Here is a 23,379-nt window from a genome sequence, read left to right as displayed (position 1 = left end):
GGATTATACTTATCTTTGCCCCGTTCCCTCCTCATAGGCTCCTGTTTTCTTTCCACCTTGGGTAAATGGTCTTGAGCAAAGCATTGGCTGAAGAGAGTATATTTCAGAACAGATAAAATGCCACTCTTTTCAATTTGTGCACTCAGGGTATCGCCGTTTTTATTTGGAGAGACAATCAATTCAACTGTTAGGACTAATAAGAGCATAGAATGTGTTTTTGAGAATGCCCGGATTTGTTATCACCCACTTCACACTTCCTGAATTCTAAAGCCCCACAGCCCCGCTGCCGGTAGCGGTGAAGTACACAGGTCTCCGCATTCCGCCGCGGATACCCCAGCGGATCTCTCTGCAGTACGGGACACCGGCCCGCGGGCCCCGGGCCCCAGCGCTTCCGGCTCCCTCGGGAGGCCGCCGAGCGAGCGTACCTTCTCCGTGGTGCACGTGGCGCGGGTGTAAGGGGCGGGTCGGCTCGCGCCAAGTGCTGCCGCGCAGCGGCAACTCGAGGCCCCATTGGCCGCGCTGGCAGGCGCCGCGGGGGGCTCGTGCGCCAACGGTCCCCGAGTCCGCGACGGCGGGGTGCTGGTTGGAGGGGGCAGGGCGGAGCGAAGGCCGCGGAGGGGGGAGGGGGGAGATCGAGAACGGGGTGGGAGAGCCAGGCTCGGCGGGGCGAGGCCCAGGGCCCGGGCGGGGCGATGGAGGAGGCGCTGCTCTCCACCCCCATCAATCCCAACAACTTCCCCGCCAAGCTGTGGCGGCTGGTGAACAGTCCCCGGTACCGCTCGATCCGCTGGGACGGCCGTGGTGAGGGGCTGCTCATCGACCAGCCGCTCTTCGAGGCCGAGCTGCTCAGCCCGCCCGGGGCGGGGGCCGGGGGCGGCGGGGCCGGGGGCGCCGGCGGCGGGGGCGGCGTCGGGGCCGCCGGGGCCGAGCCCGAGCTCTTCAAAACCACCAACTTCACCAGCTTCATCCGCCAGCTCAACCTCTACGGCTTCCGCAAGGTGGTGCTGGGCGGGCCGGGCGCGGCGGGGCCCGGGCCGGGGCCTGGGGGCGGCGGGCCGGCGGGCGACGGGCCGCTCCACCACTTCCACAGCCCGCACTTCCGCCGCGACCAGCCGCAGCTGCTCGTGCACCTCAAGAGGCTCACCAGCGCCAACAAGGCCAAGCTGGCGGCCGGCCTGGAGGTGCCCTGCCGCCCGCCCAACCGCTTCCAGAGGCTCCTCATCACGTCGGCCTCGGCCTCTGCCTCCACCTCCCCGCTGCAGCACCAGGAGCCGCCGCTGCCGCCCTCGGGGCCCCGGCCGGAGCCACAGGGTGAGTCCCGTCCCTCCTGCTCTGTCCTCAGCCAGCGGCGGGGCGCTCGGCCGTGAGGGGGCAACTGCCACGCCCGCGGGCATTTCCTTGGTGGTGTCAGGGAAGCGCCCGGGAGCCGCTGTCAGCCGTGCTTACCGAGAAGTCGGCGCGGCACAGGCATCACCCCCCTTCCCGCCAGCACCTCTCCTGGACGGGGCCCATGGACGATGAGGCCCTTCTGTGTCCACTGGCGGTCACGGGGACCTCCGCGTTAGGCTGGCTTTCTTGAGTCTTCTCGGAACCCTCGTGGGCTCCAAACCTCTATCGCCAGGTATCTTCTCGAGACCCGGTCTTTTCACAGCGAACACCTAAAAATAAGTAGGCCTTTGTTGAAGCCCTGGGTCTGGAAGAAACAGAACTGGCTCCTGCGTTCTGATAGGAAGCAGAACAGAGTTCCTCTACAGGGTGAGGATATGGCAAAGGTCAAGGTGGGAAGGAACAGTCGCAGCCGAGAGAATGTAGAACAGTTATGCTAGCCCAGGGAAAGTGGTGATCAAGGTACCTTGAGTGAGTGTCTGTCCCTGATGAGCCATGCCGTCTTCCACCCATTGACACATCTAAGAAATCTTGGAAGAAGTGTTCTCACAGTGATCATATTTTAGGTTCCGGAGTAATGTGTAGAACCGTAGGCGTTGTTTATATAACTTGAAAGCAAAAATATAATAATATATTTTCCTGTTTTTACCAGGTATTGCTCATAGGTAGAATGAATTGGCTAAACAGTTCTTTCATAGTAGCTGATTAGACCCAATGCTTATTTAAGGTGTAATGGTTAGACACAGGTAAAACCAAATTTGTGTGTGTACAAATGTCCAGTTTTAGTTTAAAATGATATTATAAAGCTCATGTTTACAACCTTGGAATTTTTCACTGTTGGCTTCAGTCTTTCAGTTTTGAAAGAAGTTTCTATGTGTAAGTCTGTATTTTGTTGCTGTTCAGTTGCTCAGTTGTGTCAGACTCTTTGTGACCCCATGGACTGCAGCCTGCCAGGCTTCTCTGTCCTTCACCATCTCCCAGAGCTTGCTCAAACTCATTGAGTCTGAGATGCCATCCAACCATCTTGTCCTCTGTCATCCTCTTCTCCTGCATTCAGTCTTTTCCAGCATCAGTCTTTTCTAATGAGTCAGCTCTTTGCATCAGGTGGGCCAAAGTATTGGAGCTTCAGCATCAGTCCTTCCCATGAATATTCAGGATTGATTTCCTTTAGGACTGGTTCTTGCAGTCCAAAGGACTCTCAAGAGTCTTCTCCCACACCATAGTTCAAAAGCATCAATTCTTCGGTGCTCAGCCTTCTTCACAGTCCAACTCTCACATCCATACATAACAGCTGGAAAAACCATAGCATTGACTACACAGATCTTTGTTGGCAAAGTAATGTCTCTGCTTTTTAATATGCTGTCTAGGTTGGTCATAGCTTTTTTTCCAAGGAGCAAGCATCTTTTAATTTAATGGCTGCAGTCACCATCTGCAGTGATTTTGGAGCTCAAGAAAAATAAAGTCTGTCACTGTTTACATTGTTTCCTTCTCTATTTGCCAGGAAGTGATGGGACCAGATGCCATGATCTTAGTTTTCTGAATGTTGGGTTTTAAGCCAGCTTTTTCACTCTTTTCTTTCACCTTCATTAAGAGGCCCTTTAGTTCTTTTTCACTTTCTGCCATGCTGCTAAGTCACTTCAGTTGTGTCCAACTCTGTGTGACCCCGTAGACGGCAGCCCACCAGGCTCCCCCATCCCTGGGATTCTCCAGGCAAGAACACTGGAGTGGGTTGCCATTTCCTTCTCCAATGCATGAAAGTGAACAGTGAAAGTGAAGTCGTTCAGTCATGTCTGACTCTTAGCAACCCCAAGGACTGCAGCCTACCAGGCTCCTCCATCCATGGGATTTTCCAGGCAAGAGTACCGGAGTGGGGTGCCATTGCATAAGTATGATGTAATCTGCATATCTGAAATTATTGATATCTCTCCCAGCAATCTTGATTCCAGCTTGTGCTTCATCCAGCCCAGCATTTCACATGATGTACTCTGCATATAAGTTAAATAAGCAGGGTGACAATATACAGCCTTGACATACTCCTTTCCCAATTTGGAACCAGTCTCAATTTGTTCCGTGTCTGGTTCTAAACTGTTGCTTCTTGACCTGTATACAGGTTTCTCAGGAGGCAGGTCAGGTCGTCTGGTAGTACCATCTCTTGAAGAATTTCCCACAGTTTGTTGTGATTCACACAGTCAAAGGCTTTAGCATAATCAATGAAGCAGAAGTAGATGTTTTTCTGAAATTCTCTTTCTTTTTCTATGATCCAGTGATTGTTGGCAATTTGATCTCTGGTTCTTCTGCCTTTTCTAAATCCAGCTTGAACATCTAGAAGTTCTCGGTTCATGTATTGTGTTGAAGCCTAGCTTGGAGAATTTTGAGCATTACTTTGCTGGCATGTGAGATGAGTGCAATTGTGCGATAGTTTGTACATTCTCTGGCACTGCCTTTCTTTGGGATTGGAATGAAAACACCTTTTCTGGTCCTGTGGCCACTGCTGAGTTTTCCAAATTTGCTGGCATATTGAGTGCAGCACTTTCACAGCATCATCTTTTAGGATTTGAAATAGCTTAACTGGAATTTCATCACCTCCACTAGCTTTGTTTGTAGCGATGCTTCTTAAGGCTGACTTGACTTTGCACTCCACGATGTTTGGCTCTAGGTGAGTGATCACACCATCGTGGTTATCTGTATCATTAAGATCTTTTTTGTATAGTTTTTCTGTGTGTGCTTGTCACCTCTTCTTAATATCTTCTGCTCTGTTAGGTCCATACCATTTCTGTCCTTTATTATTGCCCATCTTTGCTTGCAAGTCTATGTTTACTCAAACTTAAAAAACTCTCTGTGATAGAAAAGTACTTTGACTTTTAAAACTATTTTCAACTGGATTTCTAATACCCTCCCCCTTCTTCCAGGAAGGTGAGGGTGGCAATATTTCCTTTCCTTGTTTAAAGAGTGGGTGATGTGTAGCAGCATACCAAGAAAGCAACAGGATATGATTATGAGAATTCATTCTTTACCTTCAACCAGGAGAGTAATAGAGACATTTTCATCGTGTTAACAAGAGATTTAACAGAAAAGTGTCTGGCTTACTTTTCACTTATGGGAAAATTTTAAATATACAAATAAAAGTAACACTGTGTTCAGTTTAATGTAAGCCCAGGGTTAGGAATGAGCAATCTTCATTTGGAATTTAGAAGATGGATTAGGTTGTGTATCTATGGAGTTTAGAAGATAAGGGATTAGGTTAGAGTTCTAGGAACTAGTTGGAAAAGTAGCAGTGGCATAGGAATGTTCTAAAGGAATTCTAAAGGAATATTAAGCCACTTACTTCCATGTGATGTCCATTGATTTTTGTGGGGAATCAAATGGAGAAAGGCAGTGGATACAATACCTTGTCATTCATTTAGATACTTGTTTTTTCAGATTGTGTATCTGGTGGGCATAAGGAGAAAAGACTGAAAATGTGTTCTTGGGAAAAACAGGATCACTACTTCAAAGAAAGAAACACACATGCATACATAGAGACCAATTCTTGCTCACTTTTTCCTCTTCTCCGATTTCCTTTTTCCCTGCCCTATCCTACACCTACTTGTAAGTATAGAGTTCATTTCAGTTGAAGAAGCACAGGGGCTATGTAGAATCTGATTTTTCTCACTTATAATTCAGTTGGTCAGCATTTTAAAGATTACTTGTTGAAAAACATAAATGTAATTCATACTTTTTTGGTATAGCTAATACATAAGTTCATATTACCTCCATTATCATAGTTTTCATACATTTCATACATCCTGCCTGTTGGTATGTATAGAAAATATGTCAGGTGTGGATTGTCCACAACATAGACTTGGTTCATTAGGAAATTGTGTTACTGACTTGGGTGGAATGTAATTCTAAGTTTAAGAATACAGGTCCAACTTTGTTTTGCTTTATCTCCATGTTCTAAGTCCTTGGTTCTCTTTTGGCTCACTAATTTTTATTTTGCTTAATTCTTGATTATATGCCTGACTATACTGCTCCTTCTTCATTTCCTTTTTGTGTTCTGTGTTCTACTGCAGCTTCTGATTTAAATACTTCTCTTTTGCAGTAGAATCCTCTGTGTTAGGACCTGGTTCTTTTACCCAGGTCCATTGAGCCAGTTGTCCTGTTCACCTTCTGAGAATGTTGTTCAGTCGGTAAGGCGCGTCTGACTCTGAGACTCTGGACTGCAACATGCCAGACTTCCCTGTCCTTCACTGTCTCCCGGAGTTTGCTCCAACTCATGTCCATTGAGTCAGTGATGCCATCCAACCGTCTTATCCTCTGTCACCCCTCTGTTGCTGCTGCTGCTGCTAAGTCGCTTTAGTCGTGTCTGACTCTGTGTGACCCCATAGACGGCAGCCCACCAGGCTCCTCTGTCCCTGGGATTCTCCAGGCAAGAATACTGGAGTGGGTTGCCATTTCCTTTCCAATGCGTAAAAGTGAAAGTGAAGTCGCTCAGTCGTGTCCGACTCTTAGCAACCCCATGGACTGCAGCCCACCAGGCTCCTCCGCCCATGGAATTTTCTAGGCAAGAGTACTGAAGTGGGGTGCCATCACCTTCTCCGTCACCCCTCTGTACTTGATAAGAAATGTGAGGGTCACATGTTTTTCCTGTTTTTGTTTGCCCGCTATTGTTATCTTGTTTTTATTGGCAGTTTATTTCATAATATTTGTTAAAGCTTTCTAAACTAACTCTCAAGAACCAAGTTTTGGGAAAGAGGCAAGTTCTCTCCTGGGGATTGACTAGCTCAGATTCACTTTTACAGATGGAATAGAAAGAACAACAGAAATTCAGCCTACCTTACATTTTTAGGATTCTGGATTTAAGCTTTGCCAAATATATATCTTAGATGTCCTTAAGACATGTAGGTGATGTTCTATAAAGTTGGTAGACTAGAACCCTGCGAAGTAACCTCTAACAGAAGAATAAGAGCTGGACGTGTTTTAGTTCTTAATTAAAAATGAAAACAAATGTCCTTCTAATTTGTGTCCTGTGTCCTTACATTAGCAGTATCTAAAATATTTAAATATTTGGGCATCACTCAGAATTTATCATAGTAGAAGTAGAAATGTATTTTAATTCAGATCTAAATTTGAATTTGAGAAATCAGGGTAGAGTATTCTTTAATTATCTATTGTTATTGACAGTCTGAAAATTCATCAACAATTTAACCTTAAAGAGGGTAAAGAAGGGTTAGTGAGCTATTTGACACTCTAGCAATATAAAGTTTTATCATCCAAGAAAGAAAAAAAAAACAAACAAGTGATGGGCAGTTTGGGACCTCACAAACAAAAAATTTTTCTTTAAGTCTTAAAGCAAAGAACTGTCAGTGGTAGTTCAAAGTGTGTATACATGTGTTTGCTAGTCAGCATAAAAACTATTGTGTATTTTAAAAGTAGTTTTTAAAAGGTGTATCATTTAAATACATTTAATCTTCTGAAGGAGAAGTTTTTTGTCCATTAGATTTTTTTCTCCATTAGCTCTTGATTTCCAGAATTGTTTTTTGTTTCTTATTTTAACTTTTTACTTTATATTGGAGTATAGCCAATTACCAATGTTGTGACAGTTTCAGCAAATAGCAGAGAGACTCAGTCTACATATATCCATTTGCCTCTAAACTCCCTTAGCATCCAGATTGCCACCTAACATTGAACAGAGTTCCCTGTGCTACAGAATAGGTCCTTATTGGTTATCCATTTTGTGTGTACACGTCTGCCCCAAACTCCTATATTTGTTTATTTTTGGCATTAATGCTTTATTCTTTTTAAATTTTAAGGGTTTATTTGAGCAAAATCAATTTGAATCAGGCAGCACCAAAACAGAAGTGATTATGAGCACTTCTTAATGCTTCATTCTTTAGAAGAAATCAAACATTATAGGAATACTAGAAGAAAAGATGTATAACATTTAAATATTTGGAAAAGTAGGTGAGTGCCATCTTTAGCAGATGAGTAGCACGTAAATTAGACTTTCCCTCTGTTTTATAGATTATAGGTATAGTTTATATATATATTTTATTTATATAGATATAGTTTTATAGATATAGCTTAATACAACAAAAACAAATTGAAAAGCCTTTGTGAACCACAAAATTTAATAGGTAAAATCCTTCCTAGGAATAAATTAGACTAGCTTTATCTTCAAGAACCACAGTCTTTAAAATAAGTTCAGCTTGCAACTTTTATATTTTCCTTTTCTTCATTATGTAGTATTGCTCTTTCTCTCTCTTCCTCATCTCCACTGATTAATTCCTTTCAACCTTGCAAGATAAGAAAAAGCAAATATAGGAATCTCTTGTCTTGAGTGTGTGGATTTTTAACAGACTCTCTAGGTGATTCAAATGTAAATCAATGTTTGAGAGCCATTGATATCTAGGAAGGGACTAGAGATACTCTGAAGAAAAAGAGACCATGGAAAATTTTTGATTCAGGAATGACCAAGTCAGAGTTTCCAAGCTTGACTTTTCTGCAAAGATTGTTACTAAATTTTTTTTAAAAATTGAAAGCATGAAATTTCTTACATGAAATTTCTTTTTCTGGGATAATTTTTATTTTTTCCATACTTATATCTTTCATGAATATGGTTGAGTGCTTATTTTTGTACCTATTATTAAGATTCCTAAATGATTTAAAAGACCAAATGGAATTTCTAAAACTTCTAGGAAGTACTGATAGTTTATAGATTGGGAAAATCTGGGTCAGTCGGTTGAGGTGACAGGTAAGATGACATTTAACCTTTGATTTAATTTGATTTAATGTTAGAGTTTGGCCACTTTGTCTCTTATCACAATCATATTAACAACCAAACAAAATTTGTTTGATTATTTTTTCAGCATTGTATTTGTAATTTCATGTTGTGTATTCTGAACTTGTTTTTGCCAATAAATTTCTGTTGTGTTGAGAATGGCTGGAAACTCAGCATATTCACAAGTGAAGAGTAGTGTATGTTTTGTGACTTTTGGTTTACTACGTCTGGTGGTGTAATATAAAATTAGTAAATGTGCTCTTCCTCTTTTATGCAGGACCAGTGGCTGTAGGACAATTTCACCGGTCGTTCCGGCGAGATAGTTTGTCTCCTTACTCCTACGTATCGACTTCATCCCACAACCACAGTACTTTTCCTCTGAAAGGTTTAGATCGGACCCCGATCCCTCCTAGAACATGGCAGAACTCTCTTGGAATGCACCCAGGACAAGTGGAAACGTCTCCTACTTTTTCAGATAAAGGGGTTCCATTTCCTGTACTACAGAGGTTTCCAACTGAGGTTACGTATACCCTGCAGCCCAGTGCCACATCTGTACACGTTCAGCAAGGTCCTCAAACAATGGTCAGCTCCTCCCAAAAATATAGTAACTACACACCCTCAGCGCAGTACTCCCAAGCCTACTATCCAACAGGTATGAGAAATTCAAATTCAGTGGTTTCTTTTAAGGTACTTGATAATGAGAACTTATATTTTTTTAAATGCATTTTTGTATGCCTAAACAAAAATAGGAATGTACACCTAAGAAATGTCAAAGATTTCTCATGAATACTCATTTTTTTAACAATATGTGAAATTTCATTATGTTCTTAAAGGCTGTGAAAATTGTTGGAGCATAGAAGTGTATATTTTAGTGAAACTTTGGTATCCTCAAAACATGTTCTGGTAAGACTTAGTACACCAGATCTTGGTATAACACTGTTCTTGGTGTAGTAGTTTTTTTGGGTTTTTTCCTTTAAGAAAAAAACTACTTATATTACATATTGTTTATTTTTTAGTTATATAGCTGAGACTACCTCATAATGAAATAATCTTAGTATCTCAGTAATGAAGTTTAATAAAAGAGCCTACTCACCATCTCTTAAGACTAAATTATATTCTTTTAACAAAAATGTAATGGTGTGGTTTGGCAGTGCAATCCCTGCAGGGTTAATCTCAGCCAGCGAACAGCTGGGAGTAGCTGAGAGAAGAGCCTGACAATGACAGCAGACCTAGAGCTCAGCCAAGGGCGTGGAAGACCTGCCAGTAGAGCTCAGGCCACTCATTGGGAATCCATGTGATAGTGACCATCCATTTAGCTTCTTGGGGCCAGGGGATGTTTTTGCGGGGATACATTTTTGCAGAATGATAATGTTACCATTTAATTAAAAACAATTTATTGTTTTGCAGAAGCACCATAGAGGTGATATGTGTTTTCATTATTGTTTACACAGAGTGATGAAATGGGGCAATAGAAAAAAGTCAAGGGTCAAGGCTTTCAGAAAAGACCAGGAAGAGAAAAAGGGGGCAGTCCTTTGCCCTTTGAATTAAGAGTGTAGGCATATTAATTAAGTACAGCTGGAAGCAGTCTCCAGAGGTATTTTTGTTAGACCACTTTTCCCAGGCAGGCTGAAATCAAAAACTAAAATGAGTGGGAGGCATGTAAATTAGATAAGGGGGTTAAATGATTGGTTGTCTTTTAAAAGCTATAAATTTGAAAACTGTTCCGTTTATAATAATGCTGGTAATATGCAACCATTTTTATTTATTATTGGCTCATTGCATTCTACCTAAATACAGACAGTAAAAGGGATTGCTTTATTTTCTCAAAGCACTTAAGTTCAATAATATTAAAATAATAAAACCAGAGGTTAAATTAGATTGAATTCTATAGATTTTTGGAGCTGCTACTGTTTTGGTGGATGGAGAAGGATAAGGGGAAGAAATTATATGGAGTAAGATGATATAGCACTTTAATTGTTTGCCTACTAGAAATTTTAAAAATCTTTTTTTTAACCTTATATATAAAAAAAGTGGAGACCTAATTCTCTTTTTTTCAGACTTTCAGCTAATTCTTTGAAGAACAAAAATAGCTGGGTGATCTTGAAAGCTAGAAGATGACGTTTTATGTTATATATCTTATGTATAGCAACAAATAGTGTCAGATCTTTCCTGAGGGATTTTTAATCAATATTTTGATAAATTAGGCATTTCTATCTAAATTATAATTTGGCTGCATTCCATAAATGCATAGAGTATATATATATGAGAGAGACAGTCTATATTTTTCTTATACTTGCTTTACGTTCTATAGCCCATCAACTGGACAACACCCCCGTCTCTCTTCCTTTTAGCAATGAATGTTTCTCTTTCTTTTCCTAACCTCCCTTAAACGCCCCTCCTCTACACTTCTAAAGACTCAAAAACTGGGGAGTTGAAATTTAGGAGGACTACAAGAGAGAGAGAAATGTGCTTGGCCTTCTAACTTGGAATTTTGGAGAAATTTTCCTATGTACATATTAGATATGGTGCTTAGGTTCCATATTACGATTAGTGCTACAGTTAAGGTACGGATGGTTATAGTCTGGCTTAGGAGCCAAACTAGCCTGTATGATGATGTTTCTACGGGAAAATGTATTCCAAGTTCCGAACAATCCTCTTAGAAACTCCTAGTTCTAAATTTTATGAGAACTAGTTGTATGATATTAGAAAATACTACAAATTTATTCATTCGTTATAGAAGTACTATTTGTTAAATTATTATAATTTAGGATCTGTGTCATTTCAAAAATATTTTGTGTTAGCTTGGATTTAAATTTATAAATAAACTTATTAATTTTATAATTACATTGAAAATTGTCTCCAGGAGTCCAAGATAAGGACTAGGAAAGAGACACATTAAAAGAAGAAGTGCTGCTGATGTTTTGATAGTATAGAGTGCATATGAAATAGAATCTTGTATTATCTGAATTTTTGTTTTGTCTTCTTTGATATGGATGATTGAAATTACTGTGAAGGTTCTGAGGTTATGAGAAAAAGAAAGAAATCTCATGATTTCATAATGAATTCTAATATATAGAGTAGTTCTATGATGTAATGTAGGAAAATTGCTTTGAACATTCTGAAGTACTATAGAAATAAAAAGTTGTATTGTTAAATATGAAAGACCTTCTATGGAAGGGAAAGAAAATGCCAAAGAAATAAGTGTACAAGTACTTAATTCCTCCAAATCTTAGGTGAAGGAGGCAAGACATAGTGAGCAGTTTAACCAATATTTAGTGAATACCTGTTTGTGAAGGGCTTTACAAATGACTTTACCAAAGTTAAGTAAAATACTACTCTCAGAGGCAGGATAATAATCACTCTCAATCCGGCTTTCCAAATCCTAATAAAGTAACTAATTTTGGAATAATGATCATACTTGAATCCTTTCAAAGTGAATTATATGACTTGAGATTTGGATCAAATTTTAGTAAAAAAACAATACTCAACTTCATTTAAAAATCAGTTATATTGAAAATAAACTTGGATCTGGTCTTCATGTGGTATAACCAGTAAAATTTGTATTTTGTAATATTTCATAAATTATTTCTCTAGTAAAGCCAAACTTTGAGACTAAAAAACTGCTCTCAAGTCTGACTCATAAATGGACTCACATGAGTTGTTTCTCACATTTGCCCTTCCTCTCTTGAGGCATCTGTTTTCTTTGCCCTGCTCGTTTACATTTTTTCCGCTCTTAACCGCTTCTTCAAAGGCAAAGTGTTATAGGTCCAGCATCAGTGGACTCTTTTTAGTCTTGCCCTATCTTGAATTCAGTTTTCTTCTCTAATGCTGTTTTCAGGGTGCTACTATAATTTAATTTCCCTTTTTTATAAAAAAACTTTATTTTAGACCTTTTTGTTTTGCTCATTCTGTATGTATTTGAACATACAAAAGAATATTAGTATATTCATATTTATATACAGAATCCTGTATTGAGGAATTGTTTTCCTTTGACTCATGTTGTAATGCTGAACTGATTCAAAGTTAACTTTGACTTTTTGCCCAAGTTAAGTTTTAAGCTCAAAGCAGTGATTGGTGATTTGTAGCTGCCCTTTGTCTCGTATATTTGTGTAGCAGTCACTGTGACCAGGTACTATGCTGAGTGCTTTCCAAATATTAATTCATTTAATCCTCAAAACAACTTTATAAGATAGGGAATGTAGTTATCCTCATTTCATAGATTAGAAGCTGAAGCACAGCTCAGCACAGGCAGGGCTAGGAAACAAATCTAGGCAAATTCTCTCGAGTTCATTCCTTCGGCTATTGTGTTCTGCTTGTTGCTGCCGGCCTGCTTGTAATACAGAGAGGACGTTTTGTTTGTTTTGTTTTTCTTCTGAGAGACTTTTTCCTGGTATACCTCTTCCCCAGAGTTAGTTCCTTCTAGATAGGGTAGGTGACAGATACTGGTCAGGGGGACCTCGCCTTCTGTGCTACCGATGGCAGGGCACTGACCCTGGGCTGTTGACTCTCTGCTCCAGCAGAGAGACAGACTCCATCCAGCTGCTAGAGTGGGACATTCAGTCTGCAGCTGTGTCTAATTCATTTCTGTATCCCCCTGCACCTGGTGTAGTGCTTGGCCATAATGGGCTCTCAGTAAATATTTATTGAGTAAACGAAGTAATTTTAGCCTCAGCTTTGCAGTTAGTCATATGATGGACATTGTGACATTCTGTGGATTATTTCATGTCACGCGGTTTCAATTTCCTTTTCCAAAAAGTGGCAGTAATAATTTGGGTCTGGGATTAAATGAATTAATGTATAGAATTTGAATAGACTTCAAAATTTAAAACACTTAAAAACTTTATATTTACATATAAAGGATAACATATTTTAAAAGCTGTATTTCAGATGAGCCTAGCTACTAACACTTTAAAGGCTGACTGAAGTGATTTAAAAGAACATACCCTTCTCACGAAGGTGCATGTGTTTTATTATTTTCTGAACTGACTCTTGGGCAAAGAAGGTTGATGATTACTGTTTTGAAGTACATTAAATTTTAAACATTTGATCTTTAGGCTTTTCATTCTACATAATGTACATAAACAAGTATAGAATATGAAGTTATAAGAACTTTCTGATGCTCTGGGAGCCTGTATTGTCAGTTTCTCTGGAAAGGTCTGAGTTTGTTCTTATGGAGAGAGGGACTTGGCGTAGATACATTAGGAGGATTTTTAAGTAAAAGCACAATTATATTTTATTTTCATTGCAGTAAAATACATATAGGATTGACCATTTTAGCCATTTTTAAGTGTATAGCTCTGTGGCATTAAATACATTCACATTGTTGTACTAGCATCACCACCATCCTTTTCTAGAACTTTTTTTCGTCTTTCCCCAGCTGAAACTCTGTACCCAGTAAACACTAACTTCACATTCCCCTCTCGCCGTCTTGTGGCGACTGCCGTCCTGCTCTCTGTCTTGAAGAATCTGCTAACTCTAGGAACCTCATGTGAGGGCAGTTGCGTATTTGTCCTTTTGTGATTGGCATCTCTCACTTATTCCGAGTCATTGATATAGTGGGATGAGTCAAATCTCCTTCCTTTAAATGCTGAATAATTTTCTGAAACTCCCATATGTATGGACCACATTTTGTCAGTTGGCCTGTTGATAGACGCTGGGTTGCTTCTACCTTTTGGCTATTGGTGCTCTGAACTTGGTTCTACAATAATATGTTCTGCTTTCACTTCTTTTGGTTACAGACTCGAATACCATTTCTTTACCTCACTGTAGATGAGATGTTGGGGTTCTGGTTGCTGTCGTAACTTACCTTGAAATTAACTTTACTATTAGGATATTTTTCCTTTTGAGTATTTCTTTGCTGTTGATACTGTACTATTCCAGAGTAGCTTCAAGTCCAAAACATTTTATTTTTATTTATTTATTTATTTTTAAAAACATTTAAATTATAAATATGAATTACCTACATTGGATAAAGTATATGAACTTGTTTTCCTAACCTATAGTGGATGTGAAAATTTTTACCTTTAGATAAATTTTTAGTAATCTATTTTTTACCATAAAAGATGTCATCAACTCTTATATATGAAATAGAAATTGTTCACTATTTCCAGCTTTTTATTCATTCAGTGCCTTAAATGAACACTGCCTTCAGAAAGATACTGAAGGATCTTTATGGAGATGAATGTGTCTTCATAGTGATAAACTCAGTTTTAGAAGTGTTAGTACTTTCACAGTGCTTTCCTAATACACACTGGATTAATTTTTCATGTATGAAGCACACAGTTGTATTTTTATAACTAGATTTTCATATCCAGTGAACTTATTAATACTTTATTTTGTTGTGTTTTGTTGGCTGTATGAGGTGGGACTGCTCTGGTAAGGAACTAGCCATTGAGGGGTCTTTGAATTAGCTGTTCACCTCCCTGTCTTCATGCAGGCACCTTTCTACTTCCCATTTGTAACTGGACACTTTAAAGGACAGTCACTGCTTTGCTGTTTCCTTAGATACCAAGTCAGCTATCAACTATATATTAATATATTCTTGACTTGTATGTTATATTTTATTGCTGTATATTCTATGTTATTTTTTCAAGAAACTTATTTTAAGGTACACTTTAACAACTATTCAAAATATGTAAACTGTGGCATCAGATTGATTATAGCACTATCAGAAAAATAAAGCTAATACCTTTCATTGATTTATTTGTAACAAAACACTTTTATGGTGCCCTGATGGGTGAAAAGATCCCTTGGAGGAGGAAATGGCAACTCACTCCAGCATTCTTGCCTGGAAAATTCCATGGACAGAGGAGCCTGAGGAGCTGCTGTCTGTGGATTCACAGAGTCCAACATGACTGAGCACACACACACGCGATAGGGGGAGATCTTACTGAGTCCTTTCTGCCACTAGGGGGCTGTTTTTCTTAGCTGTTAAAACTGGAAAAAGATCCCAGTTTTTTTCAGTTTCAGCAATCCCTGCAGACCCCTCCTTAGCTTTTTGGATTTAACTTATTTCCCAGGGTATTTATGCTTTTAAATATTCTGGGAAACCAAATTCCAATCCAAAAATTTTTTATTGTGTATTTGAATAATCTCAAAGGATATGGGAAGTGACAGCTGCTTGAATTTTATATGGCCATCCTAGTAATATCTGGCTTTTTTAACCACTGGAATTGTTAAAATTATGTAATTCAGAAAACATCAACCCTTATGTTCTTACTTGAACTAGAATTCTATCCATTATTTTTTTATTTCCATGTGTAAAATTTAATGCCTTAAAATGCATATGTATAATAAAATATTTCTCTTATACCTTTATGAACTTCTGACATTTTAAAAATCCATAGTCAGTAATGGATAAAAGGGAAGCATTTTGATGAATTTTTGCAATTGTTAGACTAATTTATTTCAAAGATTATAGAATGAGATTATTTAGTAATTTTACTACCGTATTCAGAATATGAGAAATGTGGACCAAAAATGTTGCCACATATAAATAAAGATACCTTAAAAATATTCCACAAGTGGAGTTCTAGTCAAATTAAAGTATTACATCTTAGGAAGAAAGATTAAGGAAATATCATGATACATTAAAGAGCATGTACTTTGCAGTTTGATGATTGCCTCTGCCACTATGAGCTTTGTGAACCTTCAGCACATTTTTTAACATCCCTGAGCTTTAATTTCCTGATTTTTGTAATGTTAATATCTCATTCAGTTGTTTGGATTAAATGAGGCAATACATGTTAAAGGACCTTGGACTGTGCCTGGAATATGTTAGGTGCTCAGTAAATCTCATACTCTCTTTAATCCAAAGGTGTGATGTTATAACTGATTCTCATTCGTTCTGGAGATTCTCTCTCTGGAAAAGAGGAGACTCAACCAATTATTAAGGCTGCATCTGTAAGTATGGGGACTTCCCTGGTAGCTCAGCTGGTAAAGAATTTGCCTGCAATGCAGGAGACCCCAGTTTGATTCCTGAGTTGGGAAGATCTGCTGGAGAAGGGATATGCTACCCACTCCAGTATTCTTGGGCTTCCCTGGTGGCTCAGCTGGTAAAGAATCCTCCTGGAGTGTGGGAGACTTGGGTTTGATCTGTGAGTTGGGAAGATCCCTGAAGATCTCCTGGAGAAGGGAATGGCTACCCACTCCAGTATTCTGGCCTGGAGAATTTTGTGGACTATTCCATGGGGTCACAAAGAGTGGGACACGACTGAGCGACTTTAACTTCACTGTAAGTATGACTATACCAGTACAAAGAATTCAATCTTTTCAAGGTATCCTAACTATAAAGAGGAAGTTTGGAAAATGTATTTCCTTAGCTAAAATCATTAGCTTTTTGTATACTGATTGCTTACTGTACGCCAGTGTTGTTTTTAGTAGGTACTGTTATTATTCCTATTCTATTAATAATAGGATACAGAAATGGAAGCCCAAAGGGATTAACCTTACTCCAGTTTATGTTCTTGTTTAGTCACTGAGTTGTGTCTGACTCTTTTTCAACCCCATGGACTGTAGCCCGCCAGGCTCCGCTGTCCTTGGGATTTCCCAGGCAAGAATATTGGAGTGGGTTGCCGTTTTTTTCTCCAGGGTGTCTTCTTGACCCAGGGATTGAATCTGCATCTCCTGCGTTGGTAGGCAGGTTCTTTACCACTGAGTCACCAGGGAAGCCTCAGGTTTATGTAGCTAGGCTCCAAAGGCAGACAGTCTAGTTCTAGGTCTGAATTCCTAACCACTTGGCTAAATGAATAAAACACTTTTTTCCATAGATTTAACTGGATGCATTGTATATACAGTACAGTAGGAGTGTTTGGAGAGTTTTTATACTTATTTTATACTTAAAAGCACACCTTCCTCCAAATGTTTGTTACTATTAAAATGATTGAAATAATTATTTTAGAATTTTGAATATGTTCTGATATTTTCAATAAAAGGAAATTACTACTTTCAGTAAGAATAGACTTTTGATTAGAAATGTAGCAAAATATTTAGGTGCTGAAGGATTCATTTATAAAAGTAGAAATGACCCTTTCAACTGACTTTTAGTATTGCTTTATTACTGTTTGTTTTCAACAAATAATGGCACCTCATTGGACTAAATATATTGCACCCACAAAGGGAAACTTTGGGAAGTTTTTGCTCCAGGTTGAAAGAGAGGTGCGCCTTGAAGGCCGTGGGGCCGCACGTGGGTTGATAGCTCTCTGTGTCTGTCTGTTGCAGCTGTGCTGCAGTGCTGCTCGCCTCCCACCCGCATGGACGCGCTCAGTAGCTGTGTCACGCCACCTGCCGCCTCCTACGCACACTGCAGCTACTTTCAGGTAAGAGGCTGGGAGCCATGGACAGTCTCTGCATCAGGAACAGTACGGTTGACCAGTTGACCACGCAGAGTTTCAGCGTGTAGTTTTATCTTAATGAGTAGCCAGAGGTAAGCTGTGGATTATGGCCTCAGTTTTTCTCAATTCTAAAAAAAAAAAAAAAAGAGTTGATGTAACTGTTAGGCACACTAGCCACATGTAGGCTATTTAAATAGAAATTAATTAAAATTAAATAAAATTTAAAAATCGTTCCTCAAGTCACTAGCCACATTTCAGATGCTTAATAGTTTTGTATGGCTAGGGGCTACCGAATTTTATAGCGCACAGAACATTTTCATTATTGCTGACAGTTAGTTGAAACAGTGTTGTTCAACTAACTGTCAGCAGTGGTAAAACTGACTACCGTGGTAAAATAATTCATTTTTCCAGGTAAGCGCTAAAAGTATATAAATCACCAAATGACAGATCCTTCCAAGATAGCACAGATAATTACTTTTTTTTTTAAGGAGAAAGGGAAAATGATGTAAAAAATGAGAAACCCCTGTGTTGTAAACACCACACTTCAATCATTTTCTCATTATTTATTAGGAAGCAATTTATTTGATTGAAATGTTGTAGACTACCAGTTTTAGGATAAAATTAAATCCTGTTTGTATTTTTATGTTGCAGTTGCTTAAAGATGGAATTGTTTTCCTTTGATATCATGTAATCATGATAGTTTCCATTCTTAAGAAAATAACTTATTAGTGGCATTCCAGTACTCAAAAGAACATTCCTTTTTTCCTTTTTTTAATTTAGAAAATATACATTGGAAGTCAAATTATAATCAGATTGTTGTTTGGAGAGCACAGAATCCAATGAAGGGGACTTAGACGGACATATTTAATGGCAGATATCATCAAGCATGTTAGTCTCGCTGTTTCATTTTCACTGGAAGGACATGTCTGTCTCACAAATTAGATGATCTTATCTGTAGATTCAGGGATTCTCTCCCCTGGGTCATACTAGAGATACTCTGTTGGTGTTTTTTGATTATATTTATGTTTTAAATTTGTTAAAAGATAAGAAAACCTTCTTCAGCGATCAATGCAAAGAAATAGAGGAAAACACAGAATGGGAAAGACTAGGGATCTCTTCAAGAAAATCAGAGATACCAAAGGAACATTTCATGCAAAGATGAGCTCGATAAAGGACAGAAATGGTATGGACCTAACAGAAGCAGAAGATATTAAGAAGAGATGGCAAGAATACACAGAAGAACTGTACAAAAAAGATATTCACGACCCAGATAATCACGATGGTGTGATTACTCACCTAGAGCCAGACATCCTGGAATGTGAAGTCAAGTGGGCTTTAGAAAGCATCACTACGAACAAAGCTAGTGGAGGTGATGGAATTCCAGTTGAGCTATTCCAAATCCTGAAAGATGATGCTGTGAAAGTGCTGCACGCAATATGCCAGCTAATTTGGAAAACTCAGCAGTGGCCATAGGACTGGAAAAGGTCAGTTTTCATTCCAATCCCAGAGAAAGGCAATGCCAAAGAATGCTCAAACTACAGCACAATTGCACTCATCTCACACGCTAGTAAAGTAATGCTCAAAATTCTCCAAGCCAGGCTTCAGCAATATGTGAACCGTGAACTTCCTGATGTTCAAGCTGGTTTTAGAAAAGGCAGAGGAACCAGAGATCAAATTGCCAACATCTGCTGGATCATCAAAAAAGCAAGAGAGGTCCAGAAAAACATCTATTTCTGCTTTATTGACTATGCCAAAGCCTTTGACTGTGTGGATCACAATAAACTGTGGAAAATTCTTCAAGAGATGGGAATACCAGACCACCTGACCTGCCTCTTGAGAAATTTGTATGCAGGTCAGGAAGCAACAGTTAGAACTGGACATGAAACAACAGACTGGTTCCAAATAGGAAAAGGAGTTCGTCAAGGCTGTATATTGTCACCCTGCTTATTTAACTTCTATGCAGAGTACATCATGAGAAACGCTGGACTGGAAGAAATGCCAGGAGAAATATCAATAACCTCAGATATGCAGATGACACCACCCTTATGGCAGAAAGTGAAGAGGAACTCAAAAGCCTCTTGAGGAAAGTGAAAGTGGAGAGTGAAAAAGTTGGCTTAAAGCTCAACATTCAGAAAACGAAGATCATGGCATCCGGTCCCACCACTTTATGGGAAATAGATGGGGAAACAGTGGAAACAGTGTCAGACTTTATTTTTCTGGGCTCCAAAATCACTGCAGATGGTGACTGCAGCCATGAAATTAAACGACGCTTACTCCTTGGAAGGAAAGTTATGACCAACCTAGATAGCATATTCAAAAGCAGACATTACTTTTCCAACAAAGGTTCGTCTAGTCAAGGCTATGGTGTTTCCTGTGGTCATGTATGGATGTGAGAGTTGGACTGTGAAGAAGGCTGAGTGCCGAAGAATTGATGCTTTTGAACTGTGGTGTTGGAGAAGACTCTTGAGAGTCCCTTGGACTGCAAGGAGATCCAACCAGTCCATTCTGAAGGAGATCAGCCCTGGGATTTCTTTGGAAGGAATGATGCTAAAGCTGAAACTCCAGTACTTTGGCCACCTCACGCGAAGAGTTGATTCATTGGAAAAGACCCTGATGCTGGGAGGGATTGGGGGCAGAAGGAGAAGGGGACGACAGAGGATGAGATGGCTGGATGGCATCACTGACTCGATGGACATGAGTCTGGGTGAACTCCGGGAGTTGGTGATGGACAGGGAGGCCTGGCGTGCTGCGATTCACGGGGTCGCAAAGAATTGGACACGACTGATCGACTGATCTGATCTGATCTGATGTTTTAAATAAGTCATTTAAAACATCTTTAAAGACTTTTTCTTACTGCAAAGGCAATACATGTTGATTGTAGGAAAACAGAGATAAGTAGACATAAAAGGTTTATTTAAAAAACATTTTTAAATTATGTATTTATTTATTTTTGGGTATGGTGGATCCTCACTGCTTGCTTTGCTCTGACTTTCTCTACTGTGACAAGTGGGGGCTACTCTTCCTTATGGTTCAAGGGTTTCCCATTGCTGTACTCTCTCCTGTTGCGGAGGACAGGCTCTGTGCTCCTGGGCTTCAGGAGTTGCAGCACTCGGGCTCAGTACTCATGCCATGCGGGCTTTAGTTGCCCTGCAACATGTCGAATCTTCCCGGACCAGGGATAGAACCCATGTCCCCTGCACTGGCAGGTAGATTCTTATCTACTGCATCACCAGGGAAGTCTGACATAAAATTTTTAAATGGAAAAAAGGGAAGTGTTTCAGATGCTGTTCTGGAAATAATTGAGTTAAGTTTTGTTGGATTGTAGATGTGGTGACTGTGCATGAATGATCCGTATATTGTAATGGTTAAGAGCAAGAATTCTGGAGTCAGGCAAACCTAGGTTTGAAAGCTGGCTCTGTTAGTTATTTCATTGTGACTTTGAATAAATTATAAAGTTTCTCTGAACTTCAGTTCCACTATTTGGAAATGGAGATTATCACATTTCATTGACCTCTTATGAGGATTAAATGAAATAATGTACGAAAGCACTTTGTGTATGCCTGGCACATAGTAAGAACTCAATAAATGGCATACAGCTGTAGTACAGTAGCTAGATGTTTAAGCCATTTAGATTTATGTTATTTTGGCATTAGTGGCCTTCGAATTATTGATACAATCTTTGTAGTGTGTTTGGCAACATTGACTCACTACCTATTTTATTCAATTTTAACTCTTCCGTATCTTGTGTTTATAACCTGATACAGTCAACAAACAATTATTGAATACCTACTCTGTGCAAAGCTCTGCATTTGGCAACAACTCATTACATGTTTTGTTTAATCATTACTTCAGAATTCTGTGTTCATAGCTTGAGGTTGTTTTTCATCAGATGTAATTGTGCATAATACTGTGTATAAGAGAATACATCTTGAAGATACCAGTCTAAAAGTGACAGCTATTTTAATCAATTGTTTTAGTATTAAAATAATCTCAACAAGGGACATTCGATATTCCATCCATTTTTTCCCCAGATTATTTGGAACGGAATATCGGTATCTCCCCCTGAATCTATTGAAGCATTGGCGGACTTGTGAGCAGCCTGTGTTTATTTCCTTACTACATTCCTAAAACAGTGTATGTTTTTGTCTGTTAACCTTTCCGAAAGACTTTGATACATAGACATTTTATCAGCAAATAGGTATTTGGATACTGTAGCTTTTTTTCGATTTTGTATACTTTAACCCTGAGAAGTTTTGGTCCATTCCAATATTAAAACTTAGCATAGTGGTTGACGTATAGTAGCTCGTGTGCTAATGCTAACAATAGAGTTAAAGGTACCACTGCCAAAAACTTGACTGGCATTCAAGTTTTCTTAGTGAACTTTAAGATTAATTTGTTTATGTTTAGCATTCATCAGTGTAAATGTTTTTGCTTTCCTCCTTAATCTCATATTTGATTTTCTATCCAAAGAATCCTATTTTCTCTTTTCCCAGAATCCTCCAATGCAGTCTTCCTATCCAGTTGAATTTCTGCCTTCTAATTGGCCTTGCAGTGCTACTGATGAAAATAAAAAGACAGAAGTAAACCTAGAGGCTGTTTTTCAGATAGTAGATGAGTTGCATTCCTCCCCTAAATTGGAGATGGTCAAGGTGGAGCCTGTTGAGAATCAGTGCTCAACATCCCAGTCTAATAGAAGCCAACATATCCTAGCTAATTCAAACAACAGCAATCCATCTTCCACAAGTCAGGCTAGCCAGCTGGAGCCACTTACTCCTGTAGGCTCAGATATTACGTCTTTTGTGGTCGGAACAGAACAGGCAATTACCAGCTCTCTACCACAGTCACCTGAGTACATCTATACCATCCACCCAGCTCAGCCTGTTGAAAATACTACAATGCAAGAGTCTGCAATCAACCAGCAAGCTCACATCAAACTGAAGGAGCAGCTAAGTCATAATCCATCTGCATCTTCAGTAGTATTTGTTCAGGAAGGGCTACCATTCAGCACACACCAGGTAAGAGGCAAAGAAAAATTCCTAGTAATGTTCAGAGGTACCTGGTGCTTCTTGCTAAGGACTGTTGTAGTGGGGACCCTGTCCCAGTTTTATCTGGGTTTAATGCGAGTTCATTATGCTTTCCAGAAGGATCATGTCCCAGTGGTTCTGCACAAAGCATTTCAGAAAGAAGTAACCTTAACTGTCAGGCTTGCTCTCACTATGTTATGGTTTGAATGAGCGTGTGGTATAAGACTTATCAATATTTTCATGTTAAAAACATCCTTTGAGTTTCGCTTCCAAATTTAATTTGAATGGACTAGGTGTGCCTGCCTGATTAAATTCCACTTCTCAGATGGATGGTTTATCTCATAGATAACATCAGGACTTTCCTGGCCATTTGTAGCATGGAGGTAAGGAGATGGTTGGAAGTATTTTCATACTTTGTTACAACATTATTGAATTCTAATTTGATTTGAGAGCATACTGTGTGTGAATTTCCTTGCTAATATTCTCATTCCTAAAGCGGAATTCTGACTCTGGTTTGAGAGATATATTCTGAAGGTAGAGACTAGTCCTTGATCACTGCTAGCTTATGACCAGAAAATGAATAAACTCGCATTCTAAAAAATAAAAGTATATCCAAATTAAAATCACTTTTGTGATTTTTTTTTTCTCAATCCTAGTCTGATATATATATGTTTTTCATTTTGGATTTTTTTCTTTAATGGAGTTGAAAATGTCTTCATTTTTAGAGGTTCACAAGATAATTTTTTGGCAGTTGTGTGTGTATCTTGGTCACACCATGTGGCTCATGGGGTTTTAGTTCCCTAACCAGGGATTGAACCTAGGCCCTCAGGAGTGCGAGCATGGAGTCCTAACCTCTGGACAATGAGTGAAGTCACCT

General features: G+C 39.4%; 1 protein-coding gene across 1 annotated transcript in view; it reads left to right on the top strand.

The window, feature by feature from the left end:
- The first annotated feature begins 618 nt into the window (after positions 1 to 618).
- The window catches only part of HSF5 (heat shock transcription factor 5), a 52,764-nt gene continuing 30,003 nt past the window's right edge, over positions 619 to 23,379 (top strand). Inside the window, exons 1-4 of the mRNA XM_061390114.1 lie at positions 619 to 1,311; positions 8,424 to 8,798; positions 17,366 to 17,463; positions 21,972 to 22,493. Coding sequence (XP_061246098.1) covers positions 693 to 1,311; positions 8,424 to 8,798; positions 17,366 to 17,463; positions 21,972 to 22,493 — 1,614 coding nt within the window. The 5' untranslated portion in view covers positions 619 to 692. The remainder of the gene's footprint in view (positions 1,312 to 8,423; positions 8,799 to 17,365; positions 17,464 to 21,971; positions 22,494 to 23,379) is intronic.

This window comes from Bos javanicus, chromosome 19 (assembly GCF_032452875.1).
Source record: "Bos javanicus breed banteng chromosome 19, ARS-OSU_banteng_1.0, whole genome shotgun sequence".
Classification (NCBI taxonomy): Eukaryota; Metazoa; Chordata; class Mammalia; order Artiodactyla; family Bovidae; genus Bos; species Bos javanicus.
The sequence above is the reverse complement of the archived record's forward strand: the minus strand, read 5'-3'. Positions and strand labels throughout refer to the sequence as shown.